Source organism: Phytophthora cinnamomi (genome assembly GCF_018691715.1).
Source record: "Phytophthora cinnamomi strain GKB4 chromosome Unknown Contig17, whole genome shotgun sequence".
NCBI lineage: Eukaryota > Oomycota > Peronosporomycetes > Peronosporales > Peronosporaceae > Phytophthora > Phytophthora cinnamomi.
Window position 1 is genome coordinate 138,199 of NW_027150950.1, and position 17,860 is coordinate 156,058.

General features: G+C 55.7%; 5 protein-coding genes across 5 annotated transcripts; 1 reads left to right on the forward strand and 4 right to left on the reverse strand.

The window, feature by feature from the left end:
- Positions 1 to 911: 911 nt before the first annotated feature.
- IUM83_04550 (WRKY transcription factor 19) lies at positions 912 to 7,368 on the reverse strand (the record flags this gene model as incomplete). The annotated part of the gene is made up of 5 exons (XM_067928636.1): positions 912 to 972; positions 1,066 to 1,080; positions 1,160 to 1,430; positions 1,495 to 1,564; positions 7,123 to 7,368. 5 exons carry the CDS (start codon positions 7,366 to 7,368, stop codon positions 912 to 914), a joined length of 663 nt encoding a protein of 220 aa, XP_067796024.1.
- A 2,239-nt stretch (positions 7,369 to 9,607) lies between these two features.
- On the forward strand, positions 9,608 to 10,489 carry IUM83_04551 (CAMK protein kinase; the record flags this gene model as incomplete). The annotated part of the gene is made up of 1 exon (XM_067928637.1): positions 9,608 to 10,489. The coding sequence occupies one exon, from the start codon at positions 9,608 to 9,610 to the stop codon at positions 10,487 to 10,489; it is 882 nt and encodes a 293-aa protein (XP_067796002.1).
- Positions 10,490 to 11,311: 822 nt separating this feature from the next.
- IUM83_04552 (uncharacterized protein) lies at positions 11,312 to 12,022 on the reverse strand (the record flags this gene model as incomplete). Its single annotated transcript, XM_067928638.1, has 1 exon — positions 11,312 to 12,022. The coding sequence occupies one exon, from the start codon at positions 12,020 to 12,022 to the stop codon at positions 11,312 to 11,314; it is 711 nt and encodes a 236-aa protein (XP_067796358.1).
- Positions 12,023 to 12,726: 704 nt separating this feature from the next.
- On the reverse strand, positions 12,727 to 13,701 carry IUM83_04553 (uncharacterized protein; the record flags this gene model as incomplete). Its single annotated transcript, XM_067928639.1, has 1 exon — positions 12,727 to 13,701. One exon carries the CDS (start codon positions 13,699 to 13,701, stop codon positions 12,727 to 12,729), a length of 975 nt encoding a protein of 324 aa, XP_067796003.1.
- Positions 13,702 to 14,676: 975 nt separating this feature from the next.
- Positions 14,677 to 15,411, reverse strand: IUM83_04554 (uncharacterized protein; the record flags this gene model as incomplete). Its single annotated transcript, XM_067928640.1, has 1 exon — positions 14,677 to 15,411. The coding sequence occupies one exon, from the start codon at positions 15,409 to 15,411 to the stop codon at positions 14,677 to 14,679; it is 735 nt and encodes a 244-aa protein (XP_067796357.1).
- Positions 15,412 to 17,860: the final 2,449 nt, after the last annotated feature.

Consider the following 17,860-nt stretch of genomic DNA (forward strand, 5'->3'; position numbering starts at 1 on the left):
GGTCAACATAGCGGCATAGTTTGTACAGCAAGCAGACTATTCAAAATAACAGGCATTAATTAAACACGAAGCGTTTTTCAACATTGCAGATCATATTCAACAGGGTATGTGATTAGTCAATAATGGCACCGGAGTGGCATCCGCCTATGGACTGTGGATAAAATCCAGAGAATACCATCGCGTTTCGCTTTAACCAGGGTTCTTCAGCTATCCCAGCCTACGCAAAGCTCTCGTTGATTTTGCAACTTGCTAAGTAGTAGTGCTATCTATTCTTTTCTTTTTTCTCAGCTTCGTTTGGTGATAAAATGATGAAGAGGGCCACCGTAATGGTGTCTTGGGTACCACTGCGGGTGCTTCATTCTGTCCGACTGCAAGAGCGTAGTTGGTCGAGTCGAGCATGGCGTACTTAGATTATCTATGTTAGATAGTTGTATTAGTGGCGCTACCAGACCAATGTTGTCACACTACCGCGAAGGGATCCTGGTGGTAGAGCAAACCCTCGCTGCAAACACCTCGCTCCTTCCCTCATTTCACCAACTCGCATCCGATAACGCAGCTAATCATTGCTCGTCGCAGTAATTGCTCGAGATCGTCGTCCCTGAATCTTCGTTTATCTTATACTGCCAGTGAGTGCGCTCTGACAATTTGAATTTGACTGTTTAATCGGCTACCTACACCCGAAGACGCCCACAGCTGCATCTTCGCCTACGATCTTTGTATCACTAGTCTACGAGCCCGCGATAGGATCCCATGAGTGCGATCTGACAAGCCAGAGTCCTCGTCAATTCACTCGATTTCAACCACATCGCATTTAATTCTAAGGTTGGCTATTCCGTTCACCATCAATGGCATCATTATCCATCCAGTATACTCAATTGTCCGGCCGAGAAGAACGAGGGTGCTAGTTGCTGTTACTGCGGCTGCGGGCTGGCCGAGGTAGCGTACTTGGATGGCAATCCCATGGACAAAGTACTATTGAACATACCATTGCATCAGCTGAGCAAGACGGCAATGATCATGATGTGGACCGACTATTTCAGCGATGGTGTAAAATGCAACACGCACCGATCCCTGTTTCGGCTACATACAGCTACATCTGCTGCATAGTTAGATGTGTACGTCGTCGCTTTCAGTCGGCTCGAGCAGCACTGGCCGGTACCTTGTCCAGGGGGGCACGACCGCGCGAGCCTGCCGGGGTAGCTGCTTGTAGTGCATCTGGCAAAAGTTGTGCGTGCGCTCGAACGCAGGCTTGATGCAATCCGAAACCAGGCAGCGTTTGCCGCCGCCGTGCGCCCAGCAAAAGCCTTTGGAGATCGTTACCTTCGTGCATCCCGGGCGCTGGCACCTAGTGCCGCCACCGTGAGACCAGCACAGGCCACGCGCCTTCGCCTTCTTGTTGCAGCCATCGGTCGTGCACTTCGTGCATCCGCCTGCAGTAGAGCTGTGTTAGACCAAATTTCACCTTCATTGTCGTCTCGACCACTAGGTACTCACCATGTTTCCAACACAACCCGCGGTGCTTCGCTCCCGTGAAGCACCCGTCCACCAAACACTTCTTTCCGCCCTGGTTCACAGCAGCACGAAATGGTCCGTTTTCCGGGAAATGGGTTTGACCCGGGCATGGAAAACGGGTTTTCCAGGATGCGGGAAAATAACTGGTCACAAGAGCTGAAGCAATTTCCCAGTCAGTAGTCATTCGCAGTTTAGCCTTTAAGAAGCACGTCGCTCTACCCTTTGTGTCAGGCCTCAACCATGTCTTTACGCTGTGCTCGTGGTGATCATCTGCTTCTCCTCCCAGAGGATGTACCAGGCTTGAAGAAGCCCGTGTACGCGAAGGTCACGCGTGTCACCGGCGCGTCGGCTACCGTTATCGACGTTGACAACTCCAAGCGCAAGTGGAAGGTGCCGACAGACGTCGTTGTCGCCCGACACGTCAACGAAGCGGTGGCTACTGGGCCACAGCCGGGCCTGTGGTTGCGCCAAGGTGTGGTGGTTCAGCTGGAAGATGCACGGGTGTACGGGCAGGTGGTTCGTGTAGCTGACGGTCAACTCATCGTGCGTCATGGCACTGGCAAGGAAGTGAGGGTGCGAATCCCAGATGCAATTCAAGTCGACCCCATCATTGCGCTGCTGCTATGGGACCACCATGCGTCCAGTGCGGAGGCAGCCGACACGATGGCAGGACGTCACAGCACGATTCTCGATCGTCTGCTGGGCAGCCCAACTCAGCGTCGCCCACGTCCATCGCGCGACACGGGCGTTCTGTTGCACAACCTGGTGCCAGTGGCTGACATCCCAGATGGGTCTATAGCTCGCTCGTGGATCGACCCACATGACGGCTCTGAGCGCGTATTCCCGTTGCAGCACGCAATTGACTACGTCCACGTCACGGACAGCGTAGCCCGCCGTGTGCCCAAGTCCGTGCGTGATTCCGTTGGTGAATTGTTCTGTCGGCCGCCCGTCACCGCGCGTTCACCGGCCGTCGCAGCCGCCTCCGTCCCGACCCGGCGGCCGCACGCTAAACGCTCGCTTCCTTCGGAAGACTCATTCTTTAACTCCTCGAGCCCAGCATCGTCGGACGCGGACCCAGACCTCAACGCGCGCATCATGGGGAAGTTGACGGACGACCCCGTACTACTCGCTCACTTCTTGCAGGTCGTCGCGCCGACGGACACCCAGCCGGCCGCTTCGACGGCCGCCGAGCCAGCGATCCGACATCCGAAGCGCCACCGCGTAAACTCTTATGGCAGTAGCCCGGAGAAGGTCAAGCCGTCGAAGTACACGTTCCAGCCCGACCGTCAGCGTGTCCGTGTACGCCGCTTAACGACACCACCATCGCTGGCAGGTACGTCTCCTGTCGATTTCTTAGATGGCTTGATCTCGCATCCAGCTGTGCAGTTTGCACCGCATCCAGGAACGCTCATGCGTTTGTTCGATCTCCAATTTGGTACGCGCGGCTTGTCGATCATGCATCTCGCGTGGCTCAACTCGATACAGAAGATGGAGTGGATTATGTCGTCGGGTGTTAACATGCAGAACTTTTCGTTGGCCGTGGCTCTCCCGCCGGCGCCAACTCCGAGGTCGCTAGAGGAGATCAGCATGGCATTGTCGAGTTTCCACAGCTATTGTGTCGCATTCTGCACAGACGACGTGATCGCCATCGCCCAGGAACTTCTTACCTTCGTCCAGCAGCTCCTCGGTCATCACATATGGATGGTGGATGATCTCCCACATCTCGTTTACTGGCTGAATAGCCGCCTGGAGACGTTCCGCGCCAAGGCCGTCCACGATCTCAACGGTGGCGACACCAGGCGTACCGTGTGTACAACCATATCGACCACTGACCCGGAGTACCAGGCGATCGTGCAGCAGTTGACCCAACGAACGCTGACGCGTCTACGACCCAATATGCCTGCAACGCCAGCCACCCTGGCCCCCGCGCGACAGGCTCCGAAAACCGGGAGCAGTCGCTTAATGAAACACGAGCGACGCCAGTATGAGCAGCCACGACAGACCGCACCTCAGTCAGCCTTTGCAAGCATCCGACAGCACATACCACGCCGCGACAACCGTGAGCTGTGCCTCCGGTACCTGTCAACGAGGGGCTGTCCCGGTGCTCCCGGAGATTCGTCGCAATGTGACCAGCAGCACCGTGTTCACGACATTCCGACGACGCTGCATCCCGACCTCCGAGCGTACATCCAGCGCTTTGGTGGTCTGCGCGCTGATCTCCAGCACTTGTGATACGCGGATCCGTGTGGGTACGCACCGCTGTACCGCACGGTCCAAGCGGCACTCGCATCTGAGCTCCAGATCGCGGAAGCGGCAGCGGCGGTGCGAAGATCCCAGCAACTCGCAACGTATGGCGTACGTTATGTTGATAATATAGCGGAATGGCAGTCGGTATGGTCGCAACTCGCTCGTCGGTCTCGGCTATCATTGCCAGATCTCGTGCGAATCGTGCGGGGTGAGTCCTCGGCCGACAGCCGCCCAAACAAGGCACTGAACCCGTCTACGTATTCGCTCTTGCTCCAAGGCTACCCTCACTGCGCATTCATGATGCGCATTGCCACAGAAGGGTTCCGCGTGCGGTGGCTCCACCAGCGACCAAACCAGACTCAGCGCCCTCGAAACCATCGATCGGCTGTGACGTGTAGTGATCGGGTCGCGTCACGGATCGCGGAAGGCGAAGCCGCTGGTACATATCTCGTGGTGGATGCCGAGCGGTTTGACCACTGGGATGTTCACGTGAGTCCGTTTGGCGCGGTTCCGAAAGGTGACGAATTGGCGACCGCAATTCGGCTCATCCATGACCTATCGCATCCATTTCCAGAGTGCCCGAACGAGTTCACTGATAAGTCGTCGCTACCGCCGGTCCAATATGAGCACGTAGCGGCTTTGGCACGGCGGGTCGATCTACTGCGGGAACGTTTGCCGACAGCGGAGATCCTAATGCTCAAGGGCGATGTGAACGGGGCGTTCCGGCACTTGCGCCAACACGCTAACGACGTTGGATGGATGTGCGGTCTGCTGCCACAACGCCACGCTGGGGTCGTTGACCTATCTGCTCCGTTCGGCTGGACCGGCTCGCCCGCGATCTACGGCGTTTTCGGTCGCGCCATTTCATTCTTGGTTGGAAGAGAGAGCCCAGCGACCATGGCAGCTAACGCGATCGACCCAGATCCGTTCTTCGCGTACGAATGGGTGGACGATCACGTCCTCATCGAGCCAAACATCGGTGCCCGCTGTCCGGCCGCCGAAGACACGCTCCGACTTGCCATGCTGGCCATTCTCGGGCCAGAGGCCATTAACGAGTCCAAGTTCACGTCCTGGTCGACGACGGTCACTGCACTAGGCTTGGAATGGGATACCGTAGCGTTGACCGTGTCAATACCGGTCGTCAAGCTCGCGAAGGCGTCCGCGCGGGTCGCGGCCATGCTATTGTCGCCCAATACGCATCGCAAACAGCTCCAATCTCTATTGGGGAGCTTACGGCATATCACCTTGTGCCTCCGTGCCGCACGCCCATTTTACCAGCGTCTTCACGCATTATGCTGCCGTTCGCCGCGCCATGCTTCGATCAAGCTGACCGGCGGTGCGCTGGACGATCTTCAGTGGTTCAGCAGCATACTCCAGCAAGGAACGCTACGTGGCATCCCCACGCGCCTTTTTGGTCACCTTCCGGCTCCTGACATTCACTTGTACATGGACGCCAGCGATTACGGCCTGTGTGTCCTGGATCCGTCTTACCGCCGATACGTGGCAGTGGCCTTTGACGAGGAAGAACGTCGACATCTCCACTCCACCACAGCGACGGCCGCGTTCGACATCAACGTGCGTGAGCAGCTCTGTGTCGCGTACGCGTGTGTCCTATTTGGGGCATCGTGGCGTTCGCAGACTCTGACGTCATGGCCGCACGTTCGCTGCTGGACAGACAACCGCACAGCTCTAGCACGGACGAACACCCTGGCGTCGAACAACATTTTTGCCCAAGAACTTAATCGTTGTATTGGCCTGGCAGAAGCCACATATCGGTTTAGAGTCTCCGCGGGGCATCTACCCGGGGCGAGGAACACCATCGCAGATGCGGGATCAAGGCTTAATGCCACCTCTCACCGGCTCTTGTTTACTAACTATGTTCGTGAATGGACGCAGATCCCGGTACCACCGACACTACGCAAGGTGTACAGGACATTCTCCACCAACTCCAAGCCGCATCTCTGGCCAACAGCTCCAGGACCGCGTACGACAGAACATGGCGGCAATGGTGTCAGTGGCGTTCCATTGGCAACCGACCGATTCGGCTTCCACGTGAGTCGGAATCACAGTCACGCGAACTCGTCGAGTTCGCCATCGCCTGCTGGACAGGTGCCGCCGGAACGGGGACCAATTCGCCAGCGACCGTGTTGTCCAAGATTAGCCACTTGGCTTGGCATCATCTGCAGCGCTACGGCTACGGCGTCCAGCTCCACGCCGCCCACCTCCTCGCTATGCGAGGCATGCGTCGGTTGTCGCCACCTTCCAGCCGAAAGTCCCCCATCTCAACTGAGATCCTCCGCCAGCTTCGTCGCGCCCTCGACTTCCGTCACGCCCACCACCGTGTTATCTGGGGGGCTACTGTCATGGGCTACTACTTTCTCCTCAGGCGCTCCGAGTACCTAGCCGTGGATGGCAAGACGTCAAGCTTCATTATTCAGAGATGCGATATCCTCTTTACCGATAACAGTGGTGCCAGAGCAACCAACCGCGACGCAGCATCCAACGTGACGGTCACCTTCAAGGGCAGCAAGACGGACCAGTTCGGCGAGTCGACAACAAGGACTCTCTCTCGGTCAGGAAGCCCGTGGCTGTGCCCACTACGTGCTACGTGGGCGCTCGTCGCAGAAGGAACCATCGCCGGCCGACCTGAAGCCTCTCCGCTGTGTGCGCTTCCAGACGGGTCGACACTCACAGCAGGAGAAGTGACCCGATGGATCAAGATCGCAGCACGACTTTGTGGGCAAGACGAGACGCGATATAGCACTCACTCCCTGCGGAGCGGCGGCGCCACAGCCCTCTTCTCAGCAGGCAGTGCAGACACGCTCATCAAGCTTCACGGTCGCTGGAGAAGCGACTGCTTTCAGCGCTACGTCCACATCGACAGCGCATCCACCGCTAATATCGCCAGAACGATGACATACGGGACGCAGATCACGAGCTCCATGGAAGAACGAAGACCAACGAATCGCCACGCTCATCAGGGGCAGCCTCCCCTTCGTGGAGGCCGTCGGTAATCAATCTTCCCCGCTCGTGCTCGAGCGTGGCCCCCAACGCGGATGGAAATGGTCCGTTTTCCGGGAAATGGGTTTGACCCGGGCATGGAAAACGGGTTTTCCAGGATGCGGGAAAATAACTGGTCACAAGAGCTGAAGCAATTTCCCAGTCAGTAGTCATTCGCAGTTTAGCCTTTAAGACCCACCACACCACATCCCTTGTAAAGGCAGCCTCCCCTTCGTGGAGGCCGTCGGTAATCAATCTTCCCCGCTCGTGCTCGAGCGTGGCCCCCAACGCGGATGGAAAGCTGTGAAATCAATATTTGTATGCTGCACAGCTATCTGGAAACAAAGGGGGTTGAGGCGTTACCCCGTGGCGACAACACCGCCCCATCTGGACAATGTACTTGGTGCAGCCCACCACCTTGCACATGCGGCGGCGCTTCCTCTCATCTTGTGTGGGGCTCTTTTGGCTCGGCTCTGACGGGACTGCGGGGGCGTTAAGAATAAACGGCAGCCCCCATTTGTTCGGATTGATGGGGGGCGTTGTCCCGCCCATAGCGACAATCTCTCCGAAACTGAGCTCCCCGACGTCATGCTGGTGGTCTATGTCCATGGTCGACCTTCGCGCGATGCCGCTCGTTGGGGAATGAACTGTTCGTTGTGTGTCCGCCGGGTGGACAGCTGGGCGACCGCATCGTCTAGATACGTATCCGGCGGTTCAGAGCCGGCTTAGATCTGTGTGAAAAATCTTCTGCCGTTGGGTGCGCGTAAGTGCGGGCGCTGCGTCCCCTACAGGCGACCGTGCCGCCCGTGAGGGAACGCCGTTCTGCTGGCTACTGGGGGATCCAGCTCCAAGTTCACCAACCTGTGGTTTGAGTTCAGCAAGGCGACTCGGCCGCATTGCAGGCCTCGCGCGGTTGCTTCCTTCCACGCAGACGCAAAGACGCATTCACACCAGTCAGACGATGCTTCGGCCGTTGCTCCAGATGAGCTGTCGAGCGCCACCGGGCTGGAATTGTTTTACGATGCATCGGTGGCCTTGGAGCCGCAAGTTACGGCTCCAAGGCCCACAACGGCTTTCGTGCGCGTTACGCGGGACTAGCCCTGCACAGCCTATGCACTCGGGGTGGCGGCCTTCCGCACGCGAAACCAAACTACCAAGATCAGCGCTGCACCGCTCCGAGCTCCGTTGTACAGCGTCACATACACACCGGGGGTTCTTGTTAAACCAGCAGTGAATCCTACAACGCGTAGTTTTGGTATGGCTAGCCAGGCTAGAGCACGAGATGCGGCTTCGTGCGTTGAAAGGCACCCACCTCTGTCGGCAGCTCGGATCCCATTTGGCTGGTCGAAAAGCCCCTGGCGCGATGTCTATGTGCTACCGGTAACCCTGCTCGAACTGCTCAGCGCGAGAATCTCGCCAGCTGAGATGTCGCTGCGCTGCGAAAGCCTTCCGCCGGCAACCTGCCCGTCGACGACATCGAGCGAGAGATCTCGTGGCTGGCCTTGGTCAGGGCGGGACTGGGGCGACCGGGTCTGCTTGGGTCAGTGGTTTCACGCGTTTTACTCCGTCGTGGGCCACGTTGCCGCTAGCGAGGCATATACATGTAATACAATTAAAGCTGATAGGTCGATTGCCTTCAACTTCAGCAGGAAGATTGTTGCAAATCCGAGGTGCAACCAAACATGGTTTCGATCCAAGCCATATCCTACTTTCTTAGAAAAGTTTCCTCCGGGTGAAAGCCTACGGCGTTATTTGCTGTCAAGTGGTGTAAGTAGTGGCAGCAATACGTTCTGTTTAATGAATGGCCTCTGGCCTTGTGACTCACTGGCATAGGCAGACCGCCAAACGTGAAAGTTGTAATTGTCAACAGGTCCTCCTCCTCGGATGCACGTCTGCTTTTTGAAAGGGTTATTCGCAAATTCCTGAGAGAATGCACCACTGACTCAGCGGCGCTGAATCGATGGGGCCGCAACCTGGAAACGGCAACGAGTGCCCGCCGGGGTACTCACTATTAACCTTACGTCCTCGATCAGGGAGTGATTGCTGCCAGTCGTTGACAGTGATGTCACCGGCTTTCCTCTATAACGAGTTGCTGCCGGAACGGAACAGGGCAGGCTCGAATGCAATGAATGGGTTTAGTCACAGATGCAGAGCAATATCTACGAGTTCTGTATGTTCAAATTCAAGACCAGAAAAAAGTGTATATTTTGTCGACTCGGCGAAGAGAGCACTTGGCCAGAATGTGGGTCAGGCAATGCGACAAAACAAAGAGGGTGGGAGATAATTGCCATTGCTAGCGGGCTGCCTAACAAGTCGATCAACTAGCGGCTGGCAGCCGCCGGCTGCAGGGAGATCCAGGCTCCGTCTGACTCCAGATACATCCAACGGATTCCGTTGTCACAACAGGTCCTCCGTAACGGAGGACCTGAGTCATCGCGTCGTGTTTCTCTGCACCCACAGAAGGAACAGCTTCGCTCGCTCTCTCAACTTGAGCGCACTAGCGGGGACAGCGATCGAAAAGAGAAAAGCAGAGGCTAGCGCACCATAGGCGCACGGAGGCAAAGCGCACCGCCCTCGTGCAGACCGACTTCCATACCCAAGCATCTTGCTGGCCGAATGATAGCTAAGACGGCGAAGGCTGCCTCGCGCGGACGCTTGGGAGTTTGAAAAACTGTTTCGAGAGCGTTTCAGGTGGAAGATTTTTCACGCCGCCGCCTTCGCATACCCCATAGTTGGTAACACTACCAGTGTTACACTAACGGCCGTGTTTTCTCGACTCCCTCGGTCGCTCATAACCAAATACTCCGCTTGGAGCCACCCACCACCTCTACCTTATCCGACGACCAGCATGTCAATCTCCCAACTTCGATTCCGACGGAAAATAGGCAACGCTCTCTACGGTGAAGTCATGGAGTGCGAGCTCCGACAGCCCAACGATCACCAATCGCACGTCCCTCCACTTCCTCCCGGTCAGCGATGCATTGTCGCTGTCAAGTCGGTGGCATTGCCACGCGCACTCGACTACCAGTATCGCTTTGGCGTCGATCGCATCGTGGACGATCCCCGCCAAGAATGCCGAGTCGCAGAGCTGCTAGCGCTAAATGGAGGTCACCCGAACGTCGTCGCTTCCTACTTCCAGTTCGAGGAACATGGACGTCTCTACCTCGTAAGCGAATACTGCGCCGACGGAGACTTGTACGCCCACATCACGGCTACAGCTCAAGGCGGATCTGTTGACGAATGCACATCGATCCACATCATGAACCAAGTATTTGCTGGTGTGAGCTTCCTAAACAACCAGCTCGGTATCGCGCACCGCGATCTGTCACTCGAGAACGTGTTGATGCACAATGGTGAGTGCAAGATCTCCGACTTTGGCTTATCTGTGAGCACGAATACTCTCTGCAGAGGCTATGTTGGCAAGGACTACTACATGGCCCCCGAGGTGGTGGAAGGAGAGGAGTACGACCCAGTTGCTGCGGATATCTGGTCGCTCGGGATCATGTGGTTCGTAATGCTGACGGGATCGCCTCTGGTCTCGCTCGCATCGCGGCAAAATAAGGCTTTCGTAGCTCTAGAGCAGTGTGGAGTTGGGGACGTCTTTACGTCGTGGAAGTACGACTCGAAACTATCGGGAGGTGTAATCGACCTCATCTCTCAGATGCTTGAGATAGATCCAGCCAAGAGAATATCTCTCAATGAGATTTTGAAGCACGCGGCACTGAACTAAGTACTGTGGTTGCACGATAGGTCATTTTGCAGACCACTGTTGTAGATATCTATACGCGGTAATAGAGGATCGAAAGTGCACTTCGCTCGTAGTTTAAGATCTTGTTGCTGGCTTTCAACAACCAGGCTACTTAGCACCGCATGTCTAAAATTACAAAGTTTGAAATCAGCTGTAAGGCTCGCTTAAATTGAAGTGAAATGGGCACCGTCCGCACGTATGCATACCAGTTCTGGGGCTGAGATCATGCTCGAGCGCGATTTTTGTGTTCAGCATGGCGCAACTGAAAATTCAAACAAGTCGAGCATGTACCAAGTTGTCGAAAAAGGCTTCTCATTCCATAACAACCGATATTTATTGGCGTTATCATTTGAAAATCTTTTTGTTGTCCAATGACCAAATGCTGGTAATGTTGGGGAGCAGCAGAATGGCGAGACGAATTTCGGATCCACCCAAACTTGACCTGGACTCGCCCCTGTAGAGCTTACGGTATCTCTTAGTTTAGCATCTGCCAGCCTTCATCGGTTCTGTCCTCCTGCTTGAGCGCCAGAAGAGCATGATCGAAGAACAGGCGAAGACTATCAATAACCTTTTCACGGTGGTGCCGCATCACTTTAGGTCAACATAAGATTTCCTTCATGCATGATCTATGGTATTTGGTTGAATTGATCACAAATGCATCCTGGAAATCGTTTACCCCCCCCACGAAAACATCGCAAGTGAGAACGTAAAGCGAGGTAGCAAGATCATTTCGTTCAGTAGAGAAACATCTTCTTTACATCAGCACTCTACGAGTATTGCTTAACGCGCTCTACGCCCAGCCATCTAGTTACGACGAATACGTCGCTTGCAGCCCTTAGCACCACTGGGAGACGTGGGCTCTGAAGAAGACTGCTTGGGGCTGTCGGACTGCTTGGGGGAGTCGCCCGGCGACGAGGCACTGTCGATGTCGAGACCTGTCGGGTGGCTGCCAGATCCGCTAGTAAAAGTTGGGGGGTGCTTGGGATTGAACGCGCCATCGCCCGACGTCGTCGGAGCAGGGGTCGGAGACTCCCCAGCCGAGTCGCTGCCTTCGTCAATCGCCGAGGACCCCGCAACAGAAGACCCGGTGCTTGCATCGTCACCGCTCGATGTCGTCGGGGCCGGGGTCGGAGTCTCCGCTGCCGAGTCGCTTTCATCGCTTGGCGTCGTCGGAGCCGGGGTCGCAGCCGAACCGCCGCTCTGCTCAATGTCCGAGGAGCCTGCAACGGAGGATCCTGTGCTGTCATCGGAGTAATCGCCACCGCTTGCCGTGGTCGGTGCCGGCGTAGGAGCAGAAGCGCTACCCTGTTCAACAGCCGAGGACCCAGCGACGGAAGAGTCCGTATTGTCGTCGGAGTAATCGCCGCCGCCCAACGTTGTCGGGGCAGGCGTCGGCGACGACCCGCTCTTGCCTGTCGGAGTGAGGTTGGCCGGGTTGCCCTGCTCAAGTCCCGCTACGCCGTTAAGAGCCACGGCCACGGCCACAGCCAGCGAGAGAGCTTTCCACAACAGCATTATAGTCGATGCAAATTTGATAGAGCTGCGATGGCTTGGTTGATTGAATGTGGACAAATTGGATAGTGAACTGCCGACGGCAATATGGTTGCTTCGTGCGCTCGATAGGATACGGTGCGGATGTTGGTGGCGGCATTCTGGTCCAAAGGCGAAGCATGGTAGAGAGCGAACGCTGGCAAACGAAGGAGGTGAATGCCTCCGTTTAATAAAAGCCTCACAAACTGCAAGCTGCTTCAAACGGAATTCGCTGTTCGAACCGCATGGCATCGACCGGATGCCGACTAGAGAACAGGGGCGACTATTGTGTGGTAGCGAGCGCGCAGGCCTGGCCGTATGCGTCTACATGTATGTACACTTCTGCTCAAAATGTAAGATCCGGGGCGAGCCGAGCGAGGCATCTGCCCCGAAGTCCGTAAACCGTTGCCTGGCCGATCCAATCTACAGAACAGACTGCAATTGCATTCACAACACCACGGCCGACATCGGTGGACTTTGCTGCTTGCAAGTGGGGCTCTTGCTGCCATGTCAGTATGTCAATTGATGCGGCAACAGGCTTTGGCGAGAAGAATTCCATTGACACCCCAAAACTCGAAAACGCCTCAAACGGATTAAATTACCGGACTCTAAAACAAAAATTACAGCAATCTACGCACTCATCAGATAATATAGGTCGACGCTATAGCTACGCTGCACACACCAACCGTCTAGTGACGACGCAGACGACGTTTGCAGCTCGTACCCGTGCTCGGGAACGTCGCCGCTCCGCTGCTTTCCGTGGCGGCGGAGGCACCCGTCTGGGTCGGGGTCGTGGAGGCACTGCCCGCCTCGCTCGTAGGAATAGCGGCCTCGCTACCAGTCTCACCCGTAGTAGGGGTGGAGGCGTCACTGCCCTGGCCCTGGGTGCTGGAGCCCTGTGTCGGAGTGGTGGCAGCGCTGCCAGCCTCGCTGGTAGGAGTAGTGGCGTCACTGCCCTGGTCCTGAGTGGCGGAGCCCTGCGTCGGCTGGCTCGCGCTCGAGTCGGCGTCTGTGGAGCTGCCCGCAAGAGAGATGGATCCGTCGCATGGCTCCGAGCCCGACGTGCTGCTCTCGTCCACCGCCGACGAGCCAGCCACGTCGCTACCGGTCGCGGAGCTGCCTGCAAGCGAAAGCGCGTCGTCACACGGAGCCGAACCGGACGCCGAAGTCGACGCGCTACCCAGGTCCAAACCGTACGAGCCCTGCTGATTCTGGCTGCCGACCGTCGCGTCGGAGCCGCTCGCAGTCGAGGGTGTGTCGGGAGTCGCATTGCTGCCCTGGTCGATGGCGCTCGAACCCTCCACGGCACTGCCCGTGCTGCTGGAGGTGATGCCCGTCTTGCCGGGGGTGCTGGCATCGCTGCCCTGGTCGATGGCCGACGAGCCTGCCACGGCGCTACCAGTGGACAGGTTGTTGCTGCCGCTGCGCAGAGCTGTGCTCGTCTTGCTCGGGTACGACGTCGAGGTGCTGCTCTGGTCGACGGCCGACGAGGCGTCCACCGACGAACCCGTGACCGTCGACTGCACGGGGGACTCGTCCGACGGAGCCGCGGTAGTGGACGACGGCAACTTCACGCCGCCGCCGTAGCCCTGCTCAATGGCGGTGACGCCGTTCATGGCCACAGCGGCCGCGACGAGCAGAGAGAGGGTCTTCCAGGACAGCATCGTAGTCACGGAGATTGTGGAGTGAAGTGTATAGTAGTGTGTTAAGCTGTGCTGCGACTGGCGAGGCAAATTGAGGAATGGGCTACTCGGCTCGCCGATCCACTGCGGTCGGTTGATCTACGGGAACGGGTCAACGAGGCACTCGACGAGTGGAGTGCCCTTTGCAACGGAGACTCGATGATACACGAGCCACGGACGCATGTCTTCCTGCCCCGTTGCTCGTATCCATCTGGACGGTCATTTGTTTATCTGACACGCCTGCAGTCGAGACGAGGGCCACGACCGTGAGTGCCAAGGAATGCCAGAGAATGGACTGGCGCACATGCGTACATGTACACAGCAGCTCATGGGTGCCCGAGTGCGCTCGGAAGTTCTGAGCTGGAGCCTACGGCGTTGTACAGTACAACCGTCCAACGTGCTTGAGGCATCTGCTCCTAGCAGTCGGCACGAACACTGTGCAGCTGGGTCTGCAGCATACTCGAAACGGTGAGGCAGGCAGCCGATTTCAGTGCTGGTGGCGCGAGTGTTGCCGCTGTTGCTGCTGCTGCGGTGCAACGAGTCTCAGGTGCTGCTTGCTAGGGTAGGCTACATTGGTGGCTGGCATACGTAGAAACAGCAACACGTGAAGAACGGAGCTCTATGGACACTCTCATTGAGCTTCCTGGCATTGCGATGCGTTTGCAATTGCAGCGTGGGTTTCCGATAGCTGTTTGCATGTCCATCGCCCGCGATGTCGTTGTGCCAAAGGAATTCGTCCAGTCAACCACAAACGCCAACATCTTGTGTTATCAAAGAATATGTTTGTGCGACTCAAGTCTGCATGAGGTACGCTAAACCGTTTGAATAGGATTCAAATGTTTGGGAGCATATCATCTGCTCCCGCGTGCAACCAATACCTCTGCTCTACACAACGTTTTACAAGAAGGACACTCAAACAAACGCACGGAGGAATGAAGAGAGGTTGCGAGCTTGGCCTTACTGGCGAAGACGACGAGTGCGGACCTTGCATCCCCCGGTCGGAGGGGTGTGGCCACCATCACCTCCAGTTGACGCTTCGCCTGCGGTGCTGTCATCGGTCGTGGAGGTGTCCCTGTTGCTGCCATCGATGCTCGAAGGAAGCGACAAACCACCCTTACCGGGAGGAACGGCGGCGCTACCACTCCCCGTTTCACTCGGTGGAGGCGGGAAGTCAACGCTGCTGCTTCCACTAGGAAGTGGTGGGAGATCGATGCTGCCGCTGCCACTAGGGAACGGAGGGAAGTCGATGCTGCCGCTTCCGAACGGCGGGTGTGGGAAATTGATGCTGCCACTGCCGCTTGGCATCGGAGGAAGGTCACAGCTGCCATCACCACTCGTAGGAGGAGGGTGCACGTTGCCAGGTTGGCTGTCGCTGCCCTCATCGGTCGCCGAAGAACCATCCACTTGGCTCCCAGTGTCTGCATCGCTCCCGACGCTATTGTCGTGGTAGCCACTGCCGGTGGATCCCGATGATTCGTCACTTCCGCTGTCTTCGTCTGTAGAGCTCTCTGTCGAGGTCGGGGCAGCAGTGGTCACACTTGGGGTCAGCGTCTGCACTGGGGAGTTGTTGGACGAGTCAGTCGAGGGTGCGCTAGTCCAGATCCCGCCTCCGTAGCCTTGTTCAATGCCCACTACGCCATCCACAGCGATGGCAGCCGCGACGACAAGTGATAGGGTCTTCCACGATAGCATCTTTGGTGCTTTATGATGTTCGGCTATTGTGATTTGCAAGTGAGTTGGAAAATTGGAGAATGAGCTATTGGCGTTGAGTGATTTCCAGACTCACCGCGGCGCAGTAGAAAGGAAGGGGGCCGAGGACAACCAGAGGAAGCACTGCATCGCCATGAACCCAGCTCACTCCACGCAGCCGGTGGGAACAGGCAAAACAAGTTGGCAACGTGTAGCTTAGTCTTGTTCTGGCTCAACTTCTTGCGCCGTAGCTCAGGGTGAAGAAGATGCCGCGCCATATACCGAATGTTTCTCCTCTCCACGTGGGTTTCGCGTAAATGCAAGGTTAGTTACCGCATCGCCCCTGTCCTAAGCGAACTGCAATGTACACAGATTACGGTACATCTGTTGCCAAGTCTCAGAATTAAATGATAAAAAGTAAAAGTTATAATAATTCTTGGTATTTTGGACCAATCAGGAAGTATGGACACGGCGGGAATTGAACCCGCGTCCATCCGCATAAAATTGCTGTGCTCGAATAGACAGCTTGTGTCTGCGCATGAACCGACAGCGCCATGAATGAGACGCCTTGAAAATTGCGAGGGAAAGTCCTTCGTCGGCTGCAACTTCCACCGCCTTGTACTTAAGCATCTGGCACGAAACAGGACAGCCATCCTTACGCATAGAGTTGATCCACAGCACAATATCACCTTCAGCGTCACTAGAGAGGACGGTGCCCTGTCCACTGTAGCGTAGATTCTTGAGGTGACCCTTTCCTTCATCACAGACCGCTACAATGTGGCCCTGTTGCTTTTTCCATTTTGAAATCTGCTTCTGTTTCCGCAGAGTATCGGACTCGCTGCAATTTGGGTAGAAGTGTGGTATAGCTTCGTTTACAGAATAGCCAGCAGCCAGGAATTCGAGAAGGCGGCGCTTGTGCGTATAGTCGACTGCAATGCGAGTGCAGCGCTTTGGCTTTTTGCCGGTTCCTGTGGTGCGTGGTCTACCCATAGCACTTTGAACACTGAGACCGAATGGCTGGTGGCAGCCTATAATTAGCTGGTCAACATGGAATTTTAACTACAGACATGTGGTGTCAATGCATTGTTTTCATTGGCTAAAATAAAAATTCGCTTAGGACAAAACTTCGCTTAGGACAGGGGCGATGCGGTACCGTAAGGGAATCTGCCACTTTAGTGCACTAGAAGCATATTAGTGCACTAATAGAAACGACCAATCACGCCAAAACCCTACGAGCTCTGGTATATTACTGGATGAAATATTTGAAACCGTAAAACCTGCCATTATGTATACAGCTCCTGTTGGCTAACTCTCGACCACCCGATTTGTCTCGTCTGCTTTTGCAGTTAGTACTAGTGGCATAAGCTTAACTATTTGACTATCACTACCAAATTGACCTCGCCCCGAGAATCATGACCAAGAAGCGCGGAGACTACACCAAAAGCAAGCTAAACTCTACCGCAAGCTAATTAAGTGGGTAGGCAAGCGCAAGAAAGACGAATCGATGGAGTCTCAGTGACGTGGCCCTCAACCACGCCTGACAGCTGAGGCAGAGCAAAACCTTTGTGAGTGGATAATGGGGCGACAGCTTATCGGGAAGCCGGCCAAACGTGGGAAATCATTGCCAAGGCCAGCACGATAGCTGAGATGACTACGGGCACTGGCGTTGGTAGCAGCTGGTACAGGCGCTTTATGAAGCGGCGCCGGCGTCGATTAAGCAAGCCGCTTGGCTTCACGTGAAGAAAACCGTCCAACAACAGCTTCTCGTCCTCCCACCACCACGTACGAAAGGCAGGAAGCGGAAGACAGCGAGAGTTGGTGGGCGATTGCTAACCCGTGAACTACTAGAGAACCTACAAGCAAAACCTCGAAAGGCACGGCAAAAAGGTTCCCGACTGACACCGGTTCATACGGAGGTTGAAAATGCTCCAGGCGCACCCGAGCAATCGCTGTTTGAAGTTTAGTCAAGAGATAAGACAGACAGGCAAATCAATGTTAGTTACTGTAAGTCAATTGCACACACAGATGAGCAGATAATCATACCTTTATAACAGTGCGGAGAATTAACGTGTCCGAGGGGACTCGAACCCGCGACAACCATGCTCCCCGTAGGGCCCTCATTAAGCCAGCGGCGTTAACCGACTGAGCTGTCAGCACTGTCGAAATGACAAATTATTTCCAAGATACATATCCTTTCAATACTGATGTGATTGCGTTTTTATCGAGTATTATAGGTTACCTAACCACTGAACGAAAGAAACACTGTCCCAGTTTGAGAAATGCTGGTTCATACAAATACTAAGATAAAAAGGAGCACTAAACTGGCAATCAGCAGGAAATAGGCCATTCACTACAGTCCATCCAAACTACCCAATAAGAGCCTCTCCATACCAGCATTAATCTGTGAAAGAGAGTAAACAAACACCTGTCTGGGCATGCATATTGCACACTG